This window comes from Artemia franciscana, chromosome 1, assembly GCF_032884065.1.
Source record: "Artemia franciscana chromosome 1, ASM3288406v1, whole genome shotgun sequence".
NCBI lineage: Eukaryota > Metazoa > Arthropoda > Branchiopoda > Anostraca > Artemiidae > Artemia > Artemia franciscana.
In genome coordinates, this window is record NC_088863.1 from 53,090,768 (window position 1) to 53,110,357 (window position 19,590).

The 19,590-nt window shown below is 33.5% G+C and overlaps 1 protein-coding gene across 1 annotated transcript in view; it reads left to right on the forward strand.

Annotated features, from left to right (window-relative positions):
• LOC136031337 (phosphatidylinositol 4,5-bisphosphate 3-kinase catalytic subunit alpha isoform-like) overlaps window positions 1–19,590 on the forward strand; it is a 226,435-nt gene that overhangs the window by 32,231 nt on the left and 174,614 nt on the right. The window contains exons 2-4 of the mRNA XM_065710827.1: window positions 2,976–3,188; window positions 13,481–13,563; window positions 16,306–16,432. Coding sequence (XP_065566899.1) covers window positions 2,976–3,188; window positions 13,481–13,563; window positions 16,306–16,432 — 423 coding nt within the window. The remainder of the gene's footprint in view (window positions 1–2,975; window positions 3,189–13,480; window positions 13,564–16,305; window positions 16,433–19,590) is intronic.

The following is a 19,590-nucleotide window of genomic DNA, read 5'->3' on the forward strand; positions in this document are numbered from 1 at the left end:
CGTCCAGTAACGGCCGGGATGTATTTATAGGCCCACTAGGCCTGGCCCAAGGGGTAAACAATGCCAAAGGGCACCACAAAAACACTGAACAATTTCTTCTTTCTAAACAAAAACTGGACTGATATCATTAAGGCGACAGATGCACTTTTCTGCTGTGTTGCCTATTCACAGAAAAGTGATTTTTAAACAACACAGGAATTCAGAGGCTGCTTAGAAACTGTCATATATCTCCCAAGAATGGCAGCTGAGGGCTTGGTATGACCTCTCTCTTGAATTACTTTTGGCTCATCACGCATCAGTTGCTTTCTATTCAGGACTTCCACTCTCCCCGAATTTTCAGGGATTTCCCTGTAAATCCCTTGGGCCTAGGGGTGCCAAAGACAAATCCAGCCCTGATGCTACTGCTAATAACACTACCACTACTACTACTACTACTCCAACTACTACTTCTATTGCAACTACTACTAATGCTAAGATCATTTAGATGTTAATTTCAGGAAGCGTTGAGGGGGAAGTTGAACTAAATCAAAACATATTATGCACATACAGATTATAAAAAGGGCATATCAGCATAATCTTAGAAACTGCTATGATAGCAACAGCTGATCATATTAAGTTGAAACTTCCAGAGCTTGAAGAGGGGAATGTTCAACTGACCAAAAGCCAAAATGTTATTAATACTCCAGCTACTAGTACTATTACTCTTAATAATACTATTAGTTCTACAAATACTACTGTACTATACAATACTATTGTACTTCTACTAATACAACTACAGCTATTGCTAAGGGTATGAAGGTGACATTTTCAGGGAATATTGAAGGGGGTGAGGATTGAACTGACTCACAACACACCATCTGCATGCAGGCTGTCAAAAGGGTGTATCAGTAATATCTTAGGAATGGCTTGGTGTCTGAAATTGAAACTTACAGGGCTTGTTGTGCGGGATGTTGAACAAACCAAAAGGCCATATTTGCATCCTACTGTTACTATTACCAAACCTGCAGCAGTATTTGATGACATAAAAAAAGCCTTCGACACTATTTCCCATAAAATTCTACTATCTAAGCTACGTAATTGCGGTGTTAGAGGACAAGCGAGTCTCCTAATTGAATCTTACTTCAAGGACAGAAAACAAATATTGGATGCAAATGGCTACATTTCAGATGAGGAAAATCTATCTAATGCTGTGGGAGTTCCTCAGGGGTCCATACTTGGGCCACTGTTATTTCTTATCTATGTAAACGATATCCCTCTAAGCCTAACCTGCCATAGGACTGATATGGATCTCAACTTACTGTTTGCTGATGATACAGCCAACTCTACCTGCGACATAGATCATCAATCTCTAAAATCAAATCTCGAATTATCACTGAGAAAGATGCTTCACTGGTTCCATTGTAACAAATTAGTTGTCAACACTTCAAAGACTCTTCTTATGGTTTTTTCAAGAACTTCTACTGCAGTACCAGCGTTACAAGACGTTGAAGTCACATTTGGAGGTCGAGTAAATCGAGTGCAAACAACTCGGTATCTTGGAGTCACTGTTGATCAGAATTTAAGCTGGAAAGCGCATATCGCTAGCCTAAGGCTTAAGTTAGGAAGGAACGTAGGTGTAATGCATCGTCTTAAATTTTTCCTTTCTTTTTATGCTTTCAAATCAATCTATTTTTCTCTTGTTCATTCGTGTATTAATTATTGTTCCATTATTTATTTGAGTACGTTTCAGTCACATATTTCTCCTATTGTGAAGTTACAAAATAAAGCAATGAGAATTCTTAAGATGATATTTTATTCCCCAGTTTCTCCTCGTGGTAAATCTCCAACTAAGAGCCTTTACAGTTATTTTAATATCATTCCGTTTAGACAAATTTTAGCTTTTCAATGTATACTTTTCCGTGTCCGTTATCTAACGGATCTGCAACCAGATTGTTTTAAATCATGTTTTCCAGGCCCTCCCTCAGTCCGACCATATAATACTCGTTGTCCTTTAAGTAAGCTTCCTGTGCCTTTCATTGTCTCCGAACGGTCTAGATTTTCGCCTAAAAATGTTATTACAAATTATTGGAATACATATGAATCTTTTTTTGATGAGAGTCTATCGCTATTAACGTTAAAAACTAAAATCAAAGCTCTGCTAATTAGTAAATATTAATTTGTGAGTAGCTCCCGGCCCTTCAGCTATCGGATAAATATTGAGAATATTTTTAATAAATGTTTTTGTGGATTTATTTTTTGGCATGAAATAGAGTGAGAAGTGTGATGGCATCCGTTTCTTCTGGGTTTGTTTGTTTTTACTGTTTGTATTGTTGCCCGGCTTTCGAGCCAGTCTCCCTGCCGGGGATGTTATGTGAATAGTTTGAATATGTATGGTTAAAGAAAAATAGAGAACTTGAACATGGTAGTTGGCTCAGGCCTAAGTTTGTGTTTGCAAAAATTGATCTTTGACAGAATTTTTGTCAGCTTTGTAAAAGAAAAAGACATTCTAAAGACCTTCAAATTTTTTGTTTGCTATTTTTTCTTCAGCTGTTCATTAATAGTGGTGGTCAAAGTCAATAGTGGTGGTCAATGGTGGTCAAATCTGAGACGGGGTGAAACGTTGTTCGTTAGTACCCGTCGTTGGCAGTTCAAATTTGTTTTGATTTGACGCATATTTTTTATTTATTTTGGTGAATAACTCACTTTATTGTTTGTAAGGTATTTGATTTTAATTCTTTTAATTTTTGGTCTTTTATTGAATTTTATTTAATTGTTTGGTGTTTTTTTCGTTGGTTTTATGGTACTTTCCGCACTTGTTTTTTCCTTGATCATATTATTTTGTTCGCGCTGAAGAAGAGAGGCGGTTGTTCTCTCGAAATATTCGCTTTTTGTGTTTTCTTCAGTATTTTAATTTGGCCTTTAAAAACCCCATTTTTGGATCGTTTTCTTTCTTTATGTTATAGTAAATTGAATTTTTATTCCTTTTATTTTTACAGGAAACCTATGGAGAGAAATAAAGAAATATCCTCTCCATCACAAGATTAGTGAACCCTCATCGTATATTTTTAAAAGCGTTACTACAGATGCCACCGTGGAAGAGTTTTATGATGAATCAAGAATGTTGTGTGATTTGCGGTTGTTTCAACCTATGCTAAAAGTCATCGAACCGCATGGGAATAAAATAGAGAAAATGATCAACAGCGAAATAAGTATGTTTAAGGGATGTCTCATTTGTCATTATTGTGTAATTTTTTCATATCTTTTATCTAACCTCATAAGAATTATATCTATAAATTTGTAGAGAGATATCTGTCGATCTTGCTTCTTTATAAAATAAGAAATATATATAATATTCAAGTTTATTGTAGTTTTGCTGCTAATAGTTAAATTGCTGACTAACACATCCAAAGTGCTCTCCAGATTAAAAATAACTGACCCTCACGGGAATAAAATTCAAAAAATATAGCAACATGGAAAATAGCAAGTTTCAAATTCCAAGAATATCAAAGTGAGATAATTTTTGTTGCATAGACCCATCTTGGTCAATCCATACCCGAAAACCATGATTATCTAAGATCATTATAATAAGATTATATTATAATAACGATTATAATAAGTATTTTGATAACTTTGTCTATTTCCAATTTAAAAAGAGCTCTAGAAAAGTGATAAGGAACACAAATCTTTGCTAGTAGGCTAGTTAGGGTGAGCATTTAAAGGGTTATATCTGCCTTCTTCTAGGCACTAACAATATACCACTTATTTAAGCTGGCTTTGAACAAGCGTCTGGCTGAAACCCCATAGATACTTCGAACGATAGTGGTAAATGGTATAGATTCTGATACCCATCAATGAGAAATAATTTGGTCTCCGCTTGAAGAAATGGTTTGTAGTCCGCTTCAATGAATAACGTGACCCAGATCTGACACACTAGAAGAATTGTGGATATATGAATAACTAAGTGATTTCTTTCCCGCAACGTAAGGGGATAGAACATTAAGTAGCGTATCGGAGCGAGTAGTAGTTTAAGTCGGCATTAAAATTGCCCACTATCAAGAAGAGTTCATCTCCATTCTCAGTAGCATCGCTTAAAACAGTTTTGATCTCAGCGCAAGACTTTGGAAAGCTGTTAGTAAATGTTCGATAATTGACAAGGTTGACATAATTGACAAGGTAAACAGATATTTATCAGGAAAGAAGAGCCAAATTTAACTGCCAAGTAACTCACATCAGGGTCAAGAATAATCGGAGAAAAAGTATTATTGTTGTCATATAATATAATCGTTCTAAATAAAATCTTATTATAATCAGTTCTTCTTTTGGTTGTTTCAAAACTATAAAACACTTAGTGCAGTATCATATTTTCATCTGTATCGCCTCATTCAAACGTAAAAACAGATAAACAAGAATAATTAAATCTGAAAAGGCTTTTTGTCAGTAAAAACACTAATATTGACAATCCCTTGATTCCTAAACACAACTCCAAAAGGAAAGATAGACGCTATTAAGTTGTTTTGTTACATAATACTTTAGCCTGTGGATTTTTCATTTATGCTCCTTTTTTTTTAATTTTGGCCTCAATAGTTAGCTTCCTTAGCCTTATTTACTCAATAATCGAATTCCATATTTATCCTACTTTTTTTTAGATATACGTGGTTTGTTGGTTTCCACTTAACCAATTCAAACATTCGGATTCCTTCTCACTATCCTTGCTATTTCAAGGGACTTTCAATCTATTTCAAGGAACATACTTTTAGTCTTAGTTGGTTTCAGCTTTTGATGTCCTTTATCCGAACTGCTGGTTACAGTTTTGAGAGATATTTGTCTCAATTTATACGAAATGTATTTTGGTCTGTTCTTTTTTCATTTAAAAAGTTTTGGAAGGCATTTCAAAGTTCAAAGTCAACAAAGCTGTTTCCAATAGCCAGTTACACATAAGTATGTTTCAAACAGTTCGTGGTAAGGAGCAACTCAGCTCAATAGGAACAGATATTCAAAAAAACAGAATTTTGATAAAAATAGATGCATCAAAAGAATTGAATATTTATGCTGTTTTCAAATATGTTAAGTTTGTTATGTTTAATATACCCAATCCAAAAAAGTTTTGGAAGGTATTTCTAAGTTCAAAGTCAACAAAGCTGTTTCCAATAGCCAATTACACATAAGTATGTTTCAAACAGTTCGTGGTAAGGAGCAACTCAGCTCAATAGTAACAGATATTCTAAAAAACAGAATTTTGATAAAAATAGATGCATCAAAAGAATTTAATATTTATGCTGTTTTCAAATATGTTAAGTTTGTCATGTTTGATATACCCATCAAAAGCTACGAGAAAATTTGCTGAGTTACGAGAAACCGGGAATTCAATATCTAACGGCAAAAACCTCCAAATGTAATTATGCAGTTTTTTGTTATAGCAGCACATACTGTTGATGCTTATGCAGATTTCTCACTTCAACATTCATGAAATGTTGAAATTACTCGGACGGGCAAGTTTTGTTAGATACGCAATGTAATTGAGGATCGCTTTGGCCCAAGTATTTTGCTAGGAATGAATAGTCCGGTGAAACCTAATACATAATCTGTAATAACAGGCGTCCAATTCGAAAAAAAAAACAGCTAAAAAATATGGATAAAACAAATGGCCACAAACAGCCTAAGAAGCTGTAGCTTTTCTTTGATGGCGTTGTTGTCTTTGTGAATAAACAGACTATTAATGTTTAAATTTTACAAACGAAAAGCGTTGTCAAATTTACCATATTAGATTTTCTATTTATTTTCACGTGCCCGCAACGTGGTACTGCCTAATGTGGAAATGCTGACGAAAACGTGGTACAGCCCTAAAAACCTAATAATTTTAAAAGAGTCAAAAGAAGAATTAAAAAAATTTGGCCCAATTTGCCCAGTTTTCGGAAAAAGGGGGAGGGAAACAGCCCCTTAAAAGTCAAGTAAGCTAAGTGTAAATCACACAATCAGATTCAGCATATGAGAGAACCGTACTGTAAAGGTTTGAAGCTCCTGTATACAAAAATGAGGAGTCTTGAAAAGACTCCCTCTGGAAACGTTTAAACCCCACAAAATTCTAAAAGTCTTTTTAAATCTCCCACAAAGGTCTCTTAAAAACTTCCCCTAGAAAGAGGGAGGGGGAGTCAGTTAAAAAACGTATTTTTTCAACCGAAGGTAAGGAGCTAAATTGAAACTTAAACCGAACCGAAGTTATTTGTTGCCTGAGGGGGGTGGACTCTTTCTCTACAAACTTTGACCATTTGGCACAATTCTTTAAGAAAGACAGCTTAAACACAAGGCCCGTTGAATTCGGTATGAGAAGTTTTTAAGTTTTAGTGTTGCTCCTTTCTTTCAGTTAAAAAAACTTGTTTTTTTAAAATTTTATTTGTACGAAAACCATTTTTAAAGCATGCCTATTTTGAATTATTCTTATCAGCACTTAGAGATTTGAATATGGCAAGCTTCTGTATAGGTTGTTTTAAAATTGTTTTTGATTTCTGTTTATTCACAACAAAATGAAATGTGAATCTAAGTTTTAATACGAATTATATATATATATATATATATATATATATATATATATATATATATATATATATATATATATATATATATATATATATATTTATATATATATATGCTTGGTAAACACCTTATTTTGGATATAACCTATTAATACAGTGAGCTCAAGCTGGTCTGATTTCCCTATAGACATTTATTGAAACATCATTCATAATCGGATTATTTTCATTTGTTGGCTAATTGATAGTTTTGGTATTTGAGTGCAAATTCCCTTGGGACTTAGTGATTTATTAAGCAAAGAGATTTTCGTACAAGGACTTAAGAACTTGAATATATTTCAATGACATATTATCTGCAATAGCCATGTCGGAGAAATTAGTTTGGAATGCGATTTTGAACTTTTTAAATCGTGCTCGAAAAGCTGGAAATAAGAGTGACGAGATAAGTCGTAAAGCATGCGAGTTTTTTACAAAGGACGATATAATCAAGGCTAAGGAGATACTGTGGTCTTCTGCTCACTACACCAATAGAGTGTCAATTAAAAAAAGTGCCGAAGACAATATTAACGAAATGTTAAAGGTACTTGAACTTTGTGAGCAACGTAACGTTGAGCTGCCAGTCTTTGTGATAGTTGAACCTGACGAAGTCCCTATCTGTCCTGGTGAGATAGCTGCGGTAATCACCAGAAAAGTTACAGAAGTTTGTAATAAGCTAGATAATTTCATGAATAAGGACCCTCCCGCCCCCTCGATTGTTCCTACAGTTACTGAAACAAAGCCCTCATATGCAGTGGTACTCAAGAATTTGCCCTCTGACCTCACGAAGTCCGATTTGAGGAAAGACTTTTTGCAAAAAATGTGTGGCAGAGAGTGCTCTAAAATTGTCGAAGTTCAGCCCAGAAAAGATAATTGGCGAGTTGTTACAGCTAGCAAGGCTGATGCAGAAACTCTTGTTGGGGTCTTTCAGAACGGTGATAAATCTCTTTCTGCAACAATCAGGAGCCCCTCTCACCTCGGTATTGCTCGATTTGTCCCCAGCAATATAAATGACGATGAACTTCGCGCACTGATTCCTAAATGTGTCAGTTCAAGACAGATTGGCAACACCCACTCGTTTCGATTGAAATTTGAAACCAAAGTTGATCTTATGAATGCCATAAAAAATCCCCCAGTCATAGATTATGAGAGGATCAAAGTGGCTGAGTATCTCTCCCTCCCGGTAAGATGTTTCAAGTGTCAAGCTCACGGACATATATCCAGTAGCTGCAAAAATGAAGCTATTTGCGCAGTCTGCGGTGACCATGGTCATTCAAGCTCCAAAACATCTCCTTGTCAAAGGCCCAAGACGTGTGCATTGTGCAAATCACAGGATCATCCCTGTTACAGCTTCAAATGTCCAGTCGCCCAAGGACTTTTAAGTAAAGTTAAGTCAGCATAATGGCTCGAGCCTTAAGTCTCTTATCATGGAATATCAATGGCAAAGTGGTTGACAAAGGCCTAGTCCTCTCTGAACTTTTAAGTACAAATGAAATAATTTTTCTGCAAGAACATTTTTTGTCTCATGAAAGGAAAAATTTACTCAGCATTTCACAGAATTCTTATCTCTTATTTCACCCAGCGAAAATGAATAAGAGCCGTGGCCGACCTTCAGGCGGATTAGCTATTATTTCACAATTTCCCGTCAATCTCCTTGAGTCGAATGACCATTTCATTGCTGCCGAATTTTCGGACCTAATCTGTATAAACGTTTACCTGCCAACTAATTACTGCTCTTCGCAATCAGAGAATAAATTCATAAATGCTTGCAAAAAGCTAGCGAGTTTTGTGAAGGGAGTTTCAAAGCATCCAAATGCTCGAGTTCTGATTGCAGGAGACTTTAATTGTGACTTAACAGACAGTTCATCGCCAAGAACCCAACTCCTTCTGAATTCCCTCCCCCCTTCCTACTCAGTTGCTGACAAAACAGAAACTTTCACGTTTATTGGTGTCCTGTCAGCGACTTCTAACCTTGATCATTTTATTGCATCTTTCCCCTGTGAAACTGTCGAGGTAATTTGTGCTGGCTTTTATTCGGATCACCTTCCAATAAAGTTGAAAATAAATGCTTCATTTCATGCCCCTAAACAGCCAGATAAAAAGTGGTTTTATATAAAAGACTGGAAAGAAGTTAACCGCGAGATGTTTCGTTTTGAATGTGACAGAATATTAAATAAAATAAAGGTGCCCTTTCATTTGTTGTGCTCGCGCTCTGGCCTTAGTGAAAAAGAAATAGCCATCGGACTTACCACCTATCTAGGTGAAATTAACCATGCATTAAAGTGTGCTGAAGCTTCAGCTGTCCCGTGCAAGCGTATTAGGAAAGGCTCTCAACTTCAGGGTTGGTCAAAAAACCCTTCCCTTATTTCTGCGTGCGAGTCTTCTAAAATTTGGCTGAATATTTGGAGGGATTGCGGCAGGCCTAAGTCTGGGACTATAAATGGTCTGCGGCTACGTTCTAAACGTTTTTTTGCTAAAGTGTTAAGAAAACATAAGGTTGATCTTATTGAGAAAAACGCTCATAAAATTGCAGAGAACCCTTCGAAGCTCTGGAAAAAATTTGAACGCCCTTGTGAACACATTAATGCAAATAATATTCCTGAGCCTGAGTGGATAAATTATTATAAGCATGAGTTTTCTTCTCCCGATCCTGCTCTTGAGTCAAAATTTGAAAAAGAATTAAGTGCTTGTCTGAAGAAACACGAACCCTCGACATTTATTATTAAGCCAAGCGATGTATCGTTTTATTGTCAAAAACTAAAGAAAAGAAATTCTGCGTGAGTTGATGGAATTACTGCCAGACATTTTGATTATGCAAGTGCTCTTCTTTTTAATCATTTATCTCTACTTTTTCAATGTCTATTGAAAACGGAGTTGTTCCTTATCAATTTACAGTTGGTCAAATAACCCCTATCCCGAAAAAAGGCAAAAAGGATTTTACTTCGTGTGATTCGTTCCGACCTAAAACAGTTTCTTGTACTATTTTTAAATTGTTTGAGTCAGTTATTTTGGATGAAATTGTTTCTAAATGTTATGTCCCACCCCACCAGTTTGGTTACCAAAAAGGTATTAGCCGGGAGCATGCCCTTTTTGCTTTAATGAATGTTCTTGCTGATGCAGAAAGAAGTAGATCCCATATTATCCTTTGTGCTTTAGATGTTGCTCGTGCTTTCGACTCTTGTATTTTTTCCCAAGTTTTATTTGAAGCGTATAAAAGAGGGGTAAATTTTTGTATAGTGAAGTGCCTTCTGTATATGTACCATCACCTTAAGGCGAAGTTAAAGGGGGGATCTTCCCTTTTTAATATTTTGAAAGGAGTCCGTCAAGGTGGCCTTACCTCACCTTCTTTATTTAATAACTCTGTTTTAAATGCCCAAAATTCTGTTAATTTTAGTTGTATTCACCGTGGATTTAACTTGTCTTTAATAACTTTTGCAGATGACGTTTTGAATCTAAGCCGTACTTTTAGTGGATGTGAAAACGCGTTTAATCAGCTTTATAATGAATATAAAAATATTGGGCTTTCTTTCAATGTTGATAAAACTGCTGTTGTAGCTTTCAATTTTAAAGAGACAAATGGCCCTATTTTTTTATCTTTAGCTAATGTTCATGTCCCCCTTTCTCAAAAATTAGTTTACCTTGGAATGCCTATTGGAAAAAATATGAAAGAAACTGTGAATTTATCCCTTGAACTTTTGAAGAAAAAACTGAGAATTGCTTATGCTTCAATTGCATCTAATATTAAACATATTGATAAATTAAATCTTGCGAAAATTTATAATAGCCTAGTTGTACCTCATCTCCTTTCTCTTTGTCCGGTTTGGCAGTTTTTTAGTGAACCTCAGAAACTATCTGTTCGTAGAGTATATTTTCGTTATGCTAAATTCCTTCTCAGTTACCCTCCTTGGACTAGAAATAGTTACTTAGTGAACAAATTCCGCCTAGTTTCTCCTACATCTATTATTGATAAAAGGCTTCATGATTTTCGTTCTTCTATGTCGATAGTGTCTCACCCATGGTCAGCATTACTTATTTAATTGTTTGATTGTGTTGATTTGTATTTATTTGTACCTTTTTTTTTTCTCTTATTACTCCATCTTAAGGGCGTTCCGCCCTCTTTTTGTAGATGGGTTATAAATAAATTGAATTGAATTGAATTGAATTGAATATATAAAATCATATATTGATTATTACTATATTATATTGAGAGGGAGGGGGATTTGTTAACCGATTAGATGTTTTTTAAGTTGTCAAAACAGCGTCCATTCATTATAAAATTGCGCCATAATTAGATAATTAATTATCATCAGACCTTGCCCACTTTTATCAGAACTACAGAAGAACGATTTCATCAATTTTGAGAGAAGTTAGTTTAAAGCAAGCTTCTACGTATAGCTTCGACAATCAAAAAGTGTTTTAGTTTGAATTTATCAAAACGCAAAATAACCTAACCGAATTAGTATTACCCATTAGTGAAACAGATTTGCATAAAATAGAAAAAGAAGAAAAAAAAATCCTGACGAGATAATATGTGAATAAGTGAGGCTATTAGTGTGTTATTACAAATGTTCTAGGTATTCTCTTTGTGATTCGTTCATCATGATTAAGAGACTATCTTAAAAACGAAATGAATTTGAAATATTATTGGAATTTTACTGTTCCATGGGGCATTTTTTTTTGTTTGTTTAGAATTAATCTAATTACTAAGAATATATGGTGGGGACTGGGTAATGTGGATGAAATGTAGCTGACAAGCCAACCTCAGTGTAAAAAAGAAGCAAAACATAAAATAGAATAATATGCAAAGTTACAACCAGTAATACCCAGTTACAACAACAGAAAAAAGGTGACTGAAAAACAAGCTTGGATCTAGAATCGGTGACTAAACATTCATTCGATGATTCATTTTATGTAAGGCCTTTAAAGGAGCTATATCTTGTGCCAGGTTTTAAAGTGTCTGGTTTTTCATTAAGTTAAAACAATTTGAAACACAAGGGGCTCTTTTATAAGGAGGAGATATGTACAAAGCATTAGAATAAACAGGTGTGTTATAAATTAGCTTTGTAAAGGAACTCGGAAAGGAGAAAGTCAAGCAAGAGGTGTAGACCTCTGGGAGGTCTAGCATCATTTGTACTTTCAGATGTCCGTTCTATTTTATATTCTGATAAATAAAAATACAAAAAATGTATTTTTCAATGGTTAGGGCTGTTTTTTTTTGTATTTTCGAATAAAGATACAAAAAAAGAACATTTGTACTTTCATATGTCCTTTCTAGTTTATTTCAGATGGGTGATTGTTTTCTTGCAATTAGGGTTGTATCTTCATTAATGTGTATCTGCCAACAGGTTACAGTAACGATCAGTCTGATCAGTTATTCGTTCTTTCTATTGAATAGTTTCGTTCATGTTTAGATAAAGTATATGGCTCTCCCTGCGTGATTTTGATTGTGACTTCTCGAAAATTAGTATTTATCAATCAGCTTGTACGTGAATGATAATGAATATGTTTGGCAATTCTTTTAGCGTTTTTGTGAAGTAAAAAGCTACGAATCTATACGTTCATGATTTCAGCAATTGGACATCCTTTTCAAAGTGTGTGAGCCTCTTTTCTCATTTGACCTTCAACAGACATGTTGCACTCCACCGCTCTGGTTTGGGTTCAAACAGGGAATAGGTTGTGCTGATGCTGTCACAGTTGTAGCCAATGCACAAATTGATACCGAATCCCCAGGAGAATGTCTAGTTCTCGCTAGTCACGATATCAGACGCGCCTTTGATGCTGGTGACATTTTAAATCTCAGTCATACCCTCAAAGTAATGAATGAGATCTTTGTCACACCACAACAGGAGTATCTCAAACTTGACCTTTGTTTCAATCCTGATTAGTCAGAAATAGTGCTTTTTAACTTGAAAGGTGAGCCGCCATTCTTTGTAGCGCCTATCTCTGTTAGAACACAGGTAGGTGGTACCTATCTCTGGTGGTACCTACCACCTACCTTTGTTAGGTGGTAGCCTACCTCTGGTGGTACCTACCACCTACCTCCGTTAGAAATACGGCTCATTTTTTTCGGTTCGCTAAACGTTTGTTTCGGATCAAAACATTTAAACTTGTTGCTCCTGAACCGTATTTAGTGCAGTAGTAAGTGAGTTTGTTTTCAATTTATGTTTTATCTTTAGGATCATATGTTGCTGCTATGGCCATAGTTAGTGCCGTAATTGCTTTCTTGCTCATGTTTTTTTTCTTCTTTTGTTTTTCCTCTACTGCGTCTTATCATGTCGTGCAAAGAATGGGTGTTTAACAAATGAATAAAATTAAAGTGTAACATAGAATTTGGTTGCGTCCCAATATTTTCATAAAATAATAAATCTTAATTTATTAAAGATCGATAAATCATAGGAGACAATTCATGAAAATATAGGGGGAAAGATCTTTTTTTCATTTATTGAAAAATAAAAATACAAAAAAAGTATTTTTCAATGGTTAGGGCTGTTATTTGAGCAATATTATTTCACTTTTATTGTTGAATCAGTACTAAAAGTTAACTATATAGGACAAATATAACATCTAGAAGAAAAATAGCACTAAAATAGTTGATATTTCCAATTATAAAAGTAAAATCCAAAGAAATATATGATTTGAAACGATTTTTAACCTTTGAAACTTTTTTTTCGGCGATTTGAAAAACAGCTACTTTAAACGTGAGTCAGAGACCTCATCAAGAATCGCTGAAAATCCAAATAAAGTCACTACTTTAGCCAGTGACAGCCAAGGAAGTGATTAATAACTGAATTATCAAGAAAAACCGTACAACAAAAGAGTTGCCACACATGCTTGAGAACTTTCTCAGTAATGACGGTATATAAACACTGTAGATAAATTCTAAAAATAAGTTTTTTTGTTATGGATGAACTAGCCAATAATATTTTGAGTTGTTCTAGGTCAAGCTGTTGGAGTTCATGTTCAGGAGTTCGACACTATCAAAGATCCAGAAGTGCAAGACTTCAGAAGAAGCATAATGCAAGTATGTACAGGCATTCCTTTCATTTATTCATTATTTTTCGTAAAATTAGAGTTCTGCGAAGCAAAGAAAGAAGCAAAGAAATTATGCCAATTTATTTTGGAAAACCATAAAGATCTTGTACAGATTTTGGATAGGGTGGTATCTTCAGACATGTTACTTAGGTCTCTCTTGAGGAGAAATTTTATTCTTTCACACTTATTTATACTTTTATAGAAGTATTTTTCTGTAAAAGAATTGTTCTATACTTTTATATAATTCTATATACTTTTGATTCTATTTCAATACTAAGAAAACGAATTTCTCACTTCCATTTATTTTTTCATCACATGTTTTGCAGTGCAAGGCATATCATGAGCTGGACTTTCACTTGTAGAGAGATTACCCTATTTTAGGGGAAATCACTTCTTTTAGAGGCGCTTACTTTGAATTTAGAGACTTTGGGGCAAAGTAAGAATTCATAGAGGCATTCATGGAAAGTTTAAGATAAGACCTGGTCATGAATTGAGGACTTGTGTTTTGATCCCCTTAAACTGTCTAATTATTTACCTCTCCCAAAATATGACATGCCACAATTTGTGAGATTGCCCGCTCTAGCAGAGAATCGCTCCCTCCAAAAAACATACATAGAATGGACGCAACGTACAATTTGTGATGTCACTAAGCTTCACTAGTCTCAGTTTTTTGAGACGATAAAAAAGGATAAACTTCATCAACTGTCAGCTTCCAGAGAAGAACAAAGCCTGTACGTGAAGAAGAACTAGACATGACACCCAATTGAACACTTTTTGTATTCTTGTTAGTGTAAAAAAATACTTTATGCTTTCGTTATAGCTTTCAACTATATGATGCTACGCTTAGCTTATCACGTAAGATTTGCGGAAATCTAGGATAAGATATTCTTTTTCTTTTTGGGAGAAATCAGACTATTCTTTCGTAGAATATACATCACGAAATAACCCAGGATTTAACAAACATGCTGTTCAGCCAAAATACAGTTTTGAGCATTGTACAGCTATAACTGAGGAAATTACTGTCAGTGAAAAGTACTCTTAAAAATAATAAAGCATCAGTGACAACGATTAGAAAAAGTACACAAAATACAAATGCAAACAATACACAACTGATGCGTAAGTACATACTAAACTACTGAAGACTCCCGTGACAAGAGAAATTTCTTCGAAATTTTCACCCTTGTGTTTTAAAGAAAAGGAAATCGATTTGTCTGTGAGGTTAAGGAGGTCAGTTTTTGCTGTCCAAAAACATTTGCAATGCTTTTTTTCAATTAGGTAGAGGAAATAGGTATGTTGAACAATGATAAATGTAAAAAATTTGATTTCACTTTCTCACTTTATTGCCAGGATTTTGTTAATCTATGTTTCGTTAATTTCGTTAATTCGTAATTTTCGTTAATTTCGTAAATGTCGTTAATTTTAGTAGCCTACTATTTGCTTCCTGTGCTTTCTTTAATGTATCTTACCTTTGTTTGCTGCTTGTATGCAGAAAATTGTTCCAAATTTTAACAATTTGAATTCATTAGAGTTACAATTTTCTTAGGACCTAGCCTAAAGTTTTCTGAAAATACGCTGACTTTCCTTAGTTTGAACTGTTAGTCGTGAATATAACAGGGTTGAGATTATTAATCAGATCTTTTTTTTTTTTATTTCACCTTAGGTAAGGCAAGTAAAACATACCAAAAAACCCTTTGTTAGTTTTTTTCTTTTTACATTGGTTTTCCAGTTTCATGGCTAAAGTTAGATAGTGTTCACTGTTTCTTTCTTGAAGATTAAGTTGAAGATCCTTTTTTGTCAATTTTCTATATAAATATTCGTAAATACATATTCCTATACATCATGAAAAAAGAAATTACCAATGCAACAGCACAAACACAGAAACAAACGCATACCACACAACCGAACATAAAAAATATAACTGTAAAAAATAATAATAAATATTAAATAATATATAAAATATAATAAATAATGAATAGTAAATAATATATAAAGTATAAAATATCGAAACAAAAAAGAAAGACAGAAGGAGAAAGGAAGACTGTTCTCCTACTTTAATAATATAGATAAGTACTTGAAATGTGAAAACTAGGTACACACTGCTCTTTGTTTCTGCCTGAATCTAGGTACACAATAAGAAAGACAATTTAGTGATAGGGTTGGTTTTCAGTCATTGATTCACATTTCAAAAGAGTATAAACACTGACCTGTTCTTTCTTAGTATTACAATCTTAATAATTTGACATTTTTACAGTTAGATCTTTCACTGTCAGATTTTCAGCAGATTTCTAAAATAGCTCAAATTTCTTCCGCCACCACTTTTTATGGCTAAGGCTTGCTTATCGAAAAAGTTTGCAAAATTAGAATATGTTTCGCTACCTAATAGAACCTCTGATGATACCATACTTGGTAAATAATTTGACTTTAAAAATGGTTTATATAAAATTAAAGTTTAAATGCCATTCAGTAGTGTAATTTTTAATCAGTTACCCTTTTATTTTAACTCGGAAAGGATCTTCTTATTCTAGTTTCAGTGTTTGTTTTAAGGTTTGATTATTATGTTATCCTCTGGACTTTTCTCTGTAATTTTTTATTATTCAGCAGGAGACGGTCAAGCTGAGGCCTCGACCGAAATATTTGTAAATATATTGTAATTATCCTCGATCTCTTCTTATGATTTTTAGTTTTTTCGTGATAAGTCAGTGCGGTTTCAGAAATTATTTACTTCTTTTAGGTTTGTCAAAAAGCATTTGATGAAAGAGAAAAAGCTGGGAGACGGTCGCAAGCTTTATACGCCTTCCCTCCGGATACGGAAGCTAGTCCTGACCTTCCACGTGGTATAGATAAAAAGCTTGATAAAGGTAAGCGTTGTTATCCCTACCTAGCCGCTGATGAGTGCAAATATAATGATCAGATGGTGGACACCCCCCCCCCCCCCCCCACACACACACCTCGTATTTTCCCGAAAGGCATCTGATAGAAATTTTGAGATGGCCATTTGTTGTCGAAGAAACTTCAACAACAGCTCAAGTGATTGAAAATTGAAAGAGCCAGTGCTCTTTTTAATGGTCGAAAGTTATTGGAGGGTAACTAAAACCCCTCCCACGCCTGCCATTTCCCTAAAACCATCCAAAGAAAATTTTGAGATAACTATTTGGTTCTGAAAGGTCTTTTCTTTGAGAATGACAACCCCCCACAGCCCTCTGGGCAAGGGTTTTAAGTTATACCCTAGGGGCATAGAAGTTATATGTAGAAAGGGTAAATCGTATAACCTTTGGAGAGGGTACATTGGACTGGTAATCGAAAGTTCTAGTGCTCTTGTTAAGATTCAGAGTGATTTGAGGGTGGATACCCCCCCCCACACACACCTCGTGTTTTCCTAAAATGTATCTTATTTTGATTTTGCGATGGCCATTTGTTGTCGTAGAAACTTCGAAAACAGCTCACTCGATTGGAAATTGAAAGGGCCAGCGCCTTTTTAGTAGTTGTAAGTGATTGGAGGGCTACCAACCCCCCTCCCGTGTCCACCATTTATTTGAAATAACTATTTTGTTTAACGCAGTTGAAAAGTCCGGAAATTATGCCTTTGAGAATGAAAACCCTCCCCCCTCCACTGCCCTCAGGGTAAGAGCTGTAAGTTATTCCCTGGGGGCATATAAGGTACATATGGAAAGGGTGATTGTATACACTTTGGAAGGGGCTCATTGGATTCGTAATCAGAACTTCTTATGCTCTTTTTAAGACTCAGAGTGATCGGAGGGTGGATACCCCCCACCACACCTCTTATTTTCCCGAAATATATCTAATAGAAATTTTGAGATGGTCATTTGTTGTCGCAGAATCTTTGAAAACAGCTCATTCGATTGGAAATTGATAGGGCCAGTGTACTTCTTATTAGTAGAAAGTGATTGGAGGGAAACTACAGTCGATTGGAAATTGAAAGGGCTAGTGCCATTTTTATTTGTCAAAAGTGATTGGAGGGCAACAAGTCCCCCCCCCCCCCACACCCATCAATTCCCAAAACGTATCTAATCAACATTGTGAGATAGCCATTTTGTTCAGTGCAGTTGGAAGGTCTGGAAATTATGTCTTTGACAACCCCCATACTTTCTCAAGACCAGAACATAATTTGTACTTTACTGGAAAAAAAAAAAAAAACAATGGCTGATGATTGTCATTTTAGAATACATGTACTGATATGTTGTTCTTAAAGGTTTAATAATTTTTAATTTATTGAACACAGAAAAGTTTTTTAATTTATATCTGAAACATAGAAAAGGGTAAACTTTTCTTTTTTTTTACCTTTTTCTTGAGTACAAGAAGTAGGTTAGTATGTTGACCATAGGCTAGTTTAAGAACGAATGGAAACAAATATGATCATTAGGTCCAGTTAGCTCGAATTTCAAACTCGATTCCAACCTTCCTGATCCAAACTTATTTGAACTTAAGAAAAGGTTTTAACCCTTTTTTGAATCCTCAAATTGCAATAGTTTTGCTTTTATGAAGAGTAAATACTTGTTTTACAACTTCAGTAAACAAATATACTAATTAGACTGGTGATTATCTTACCCGGGAGGGCACATGCTTGAAAATCTTGTTTTTCACTGTAGGGCAATTTTTTTTTTTAACCTGTCCCTACTTACTACTCCTACTGGGTTTTCTTTTCGCTGCGGGGTAAGATTTGTTTGTTTAGAAAGCAAAAAATGCTGTACCATGCACATAACAATTCCAACCAGTACTTTACTGTCGGGTATTATCTTGTTTTCTGAACCTGTTTATTTAAATGAAGTTTTTTTTTATGAATTTCTTGAAATTGTTTATTTTATTATTTACATAAAGCTTTTTTTCATGCACTTAGGTTAGTGAAAATGAAATCTGATTGTTTGAATTAAATTTTAGAAAATGTGGAAAAATTTGTTATTCTGCTTTTGTTTAAGATGAACCTCGATATGCAGTTAGGTAGTGTGTGGTAATATTGGAACCTAAATTTGAAAAAAAAAACGAAAAACTGGCTAAAATAATATATATATATATATATATATATTATATATATATATATATATATATATATATATATATATATATATATATATATATATATATATATATATATATATATATATATATATATATATATATATATATATTATATATATATATATATATATATATATATATATATATATACATATATATACATATATAAATATATATATATATATATATATATATATATATATATATATATATATATATATATATATATATATATATATATATATATATATATATATATATATATATATATATATATATATATATATATATATATATATATATATATATATATATATATATATAAAAATATATAAATATATATATATATACATAAATATATATATATATGTATATATATATATAAATATATAAATATATAAATATATAAATATATAAATATATATATATATATGTGTATATATATATATATATATATATATATATATATATATATATATATATATATATATATATATATATATATATATATATATATATATATATATATATATATATATATATATATATATATATATATATATATATATATATATATATATATATATATATATATATATATATATATATATATATATATATATATATATATATATATATATATATATATATATATATATATATATATATATATATATATATATATATATATGCAGCATTCGGACTCGCCTATAAATTCCAATAAATTCCTATATTTTGATGCACTCCTATAAAATGCCTATATTTTGGCTAAAATCCTATTATTCCTATATTTTCGGCTGAAGAGCACTAAGAACATTGTTCGAGATTTGGAATTTTCACTGCTCATTAAGTAAGCCAAGATATGCTTTCTTTGCTTTTGACTCTGCTTGTAGACTGTGCTGTCTTATGGTGTAGGTTGATAATTAATTACAAAAATTGAGCTGTTCGAACTTAACTAACGCTTTGCGTTGGGCTTAGTTAG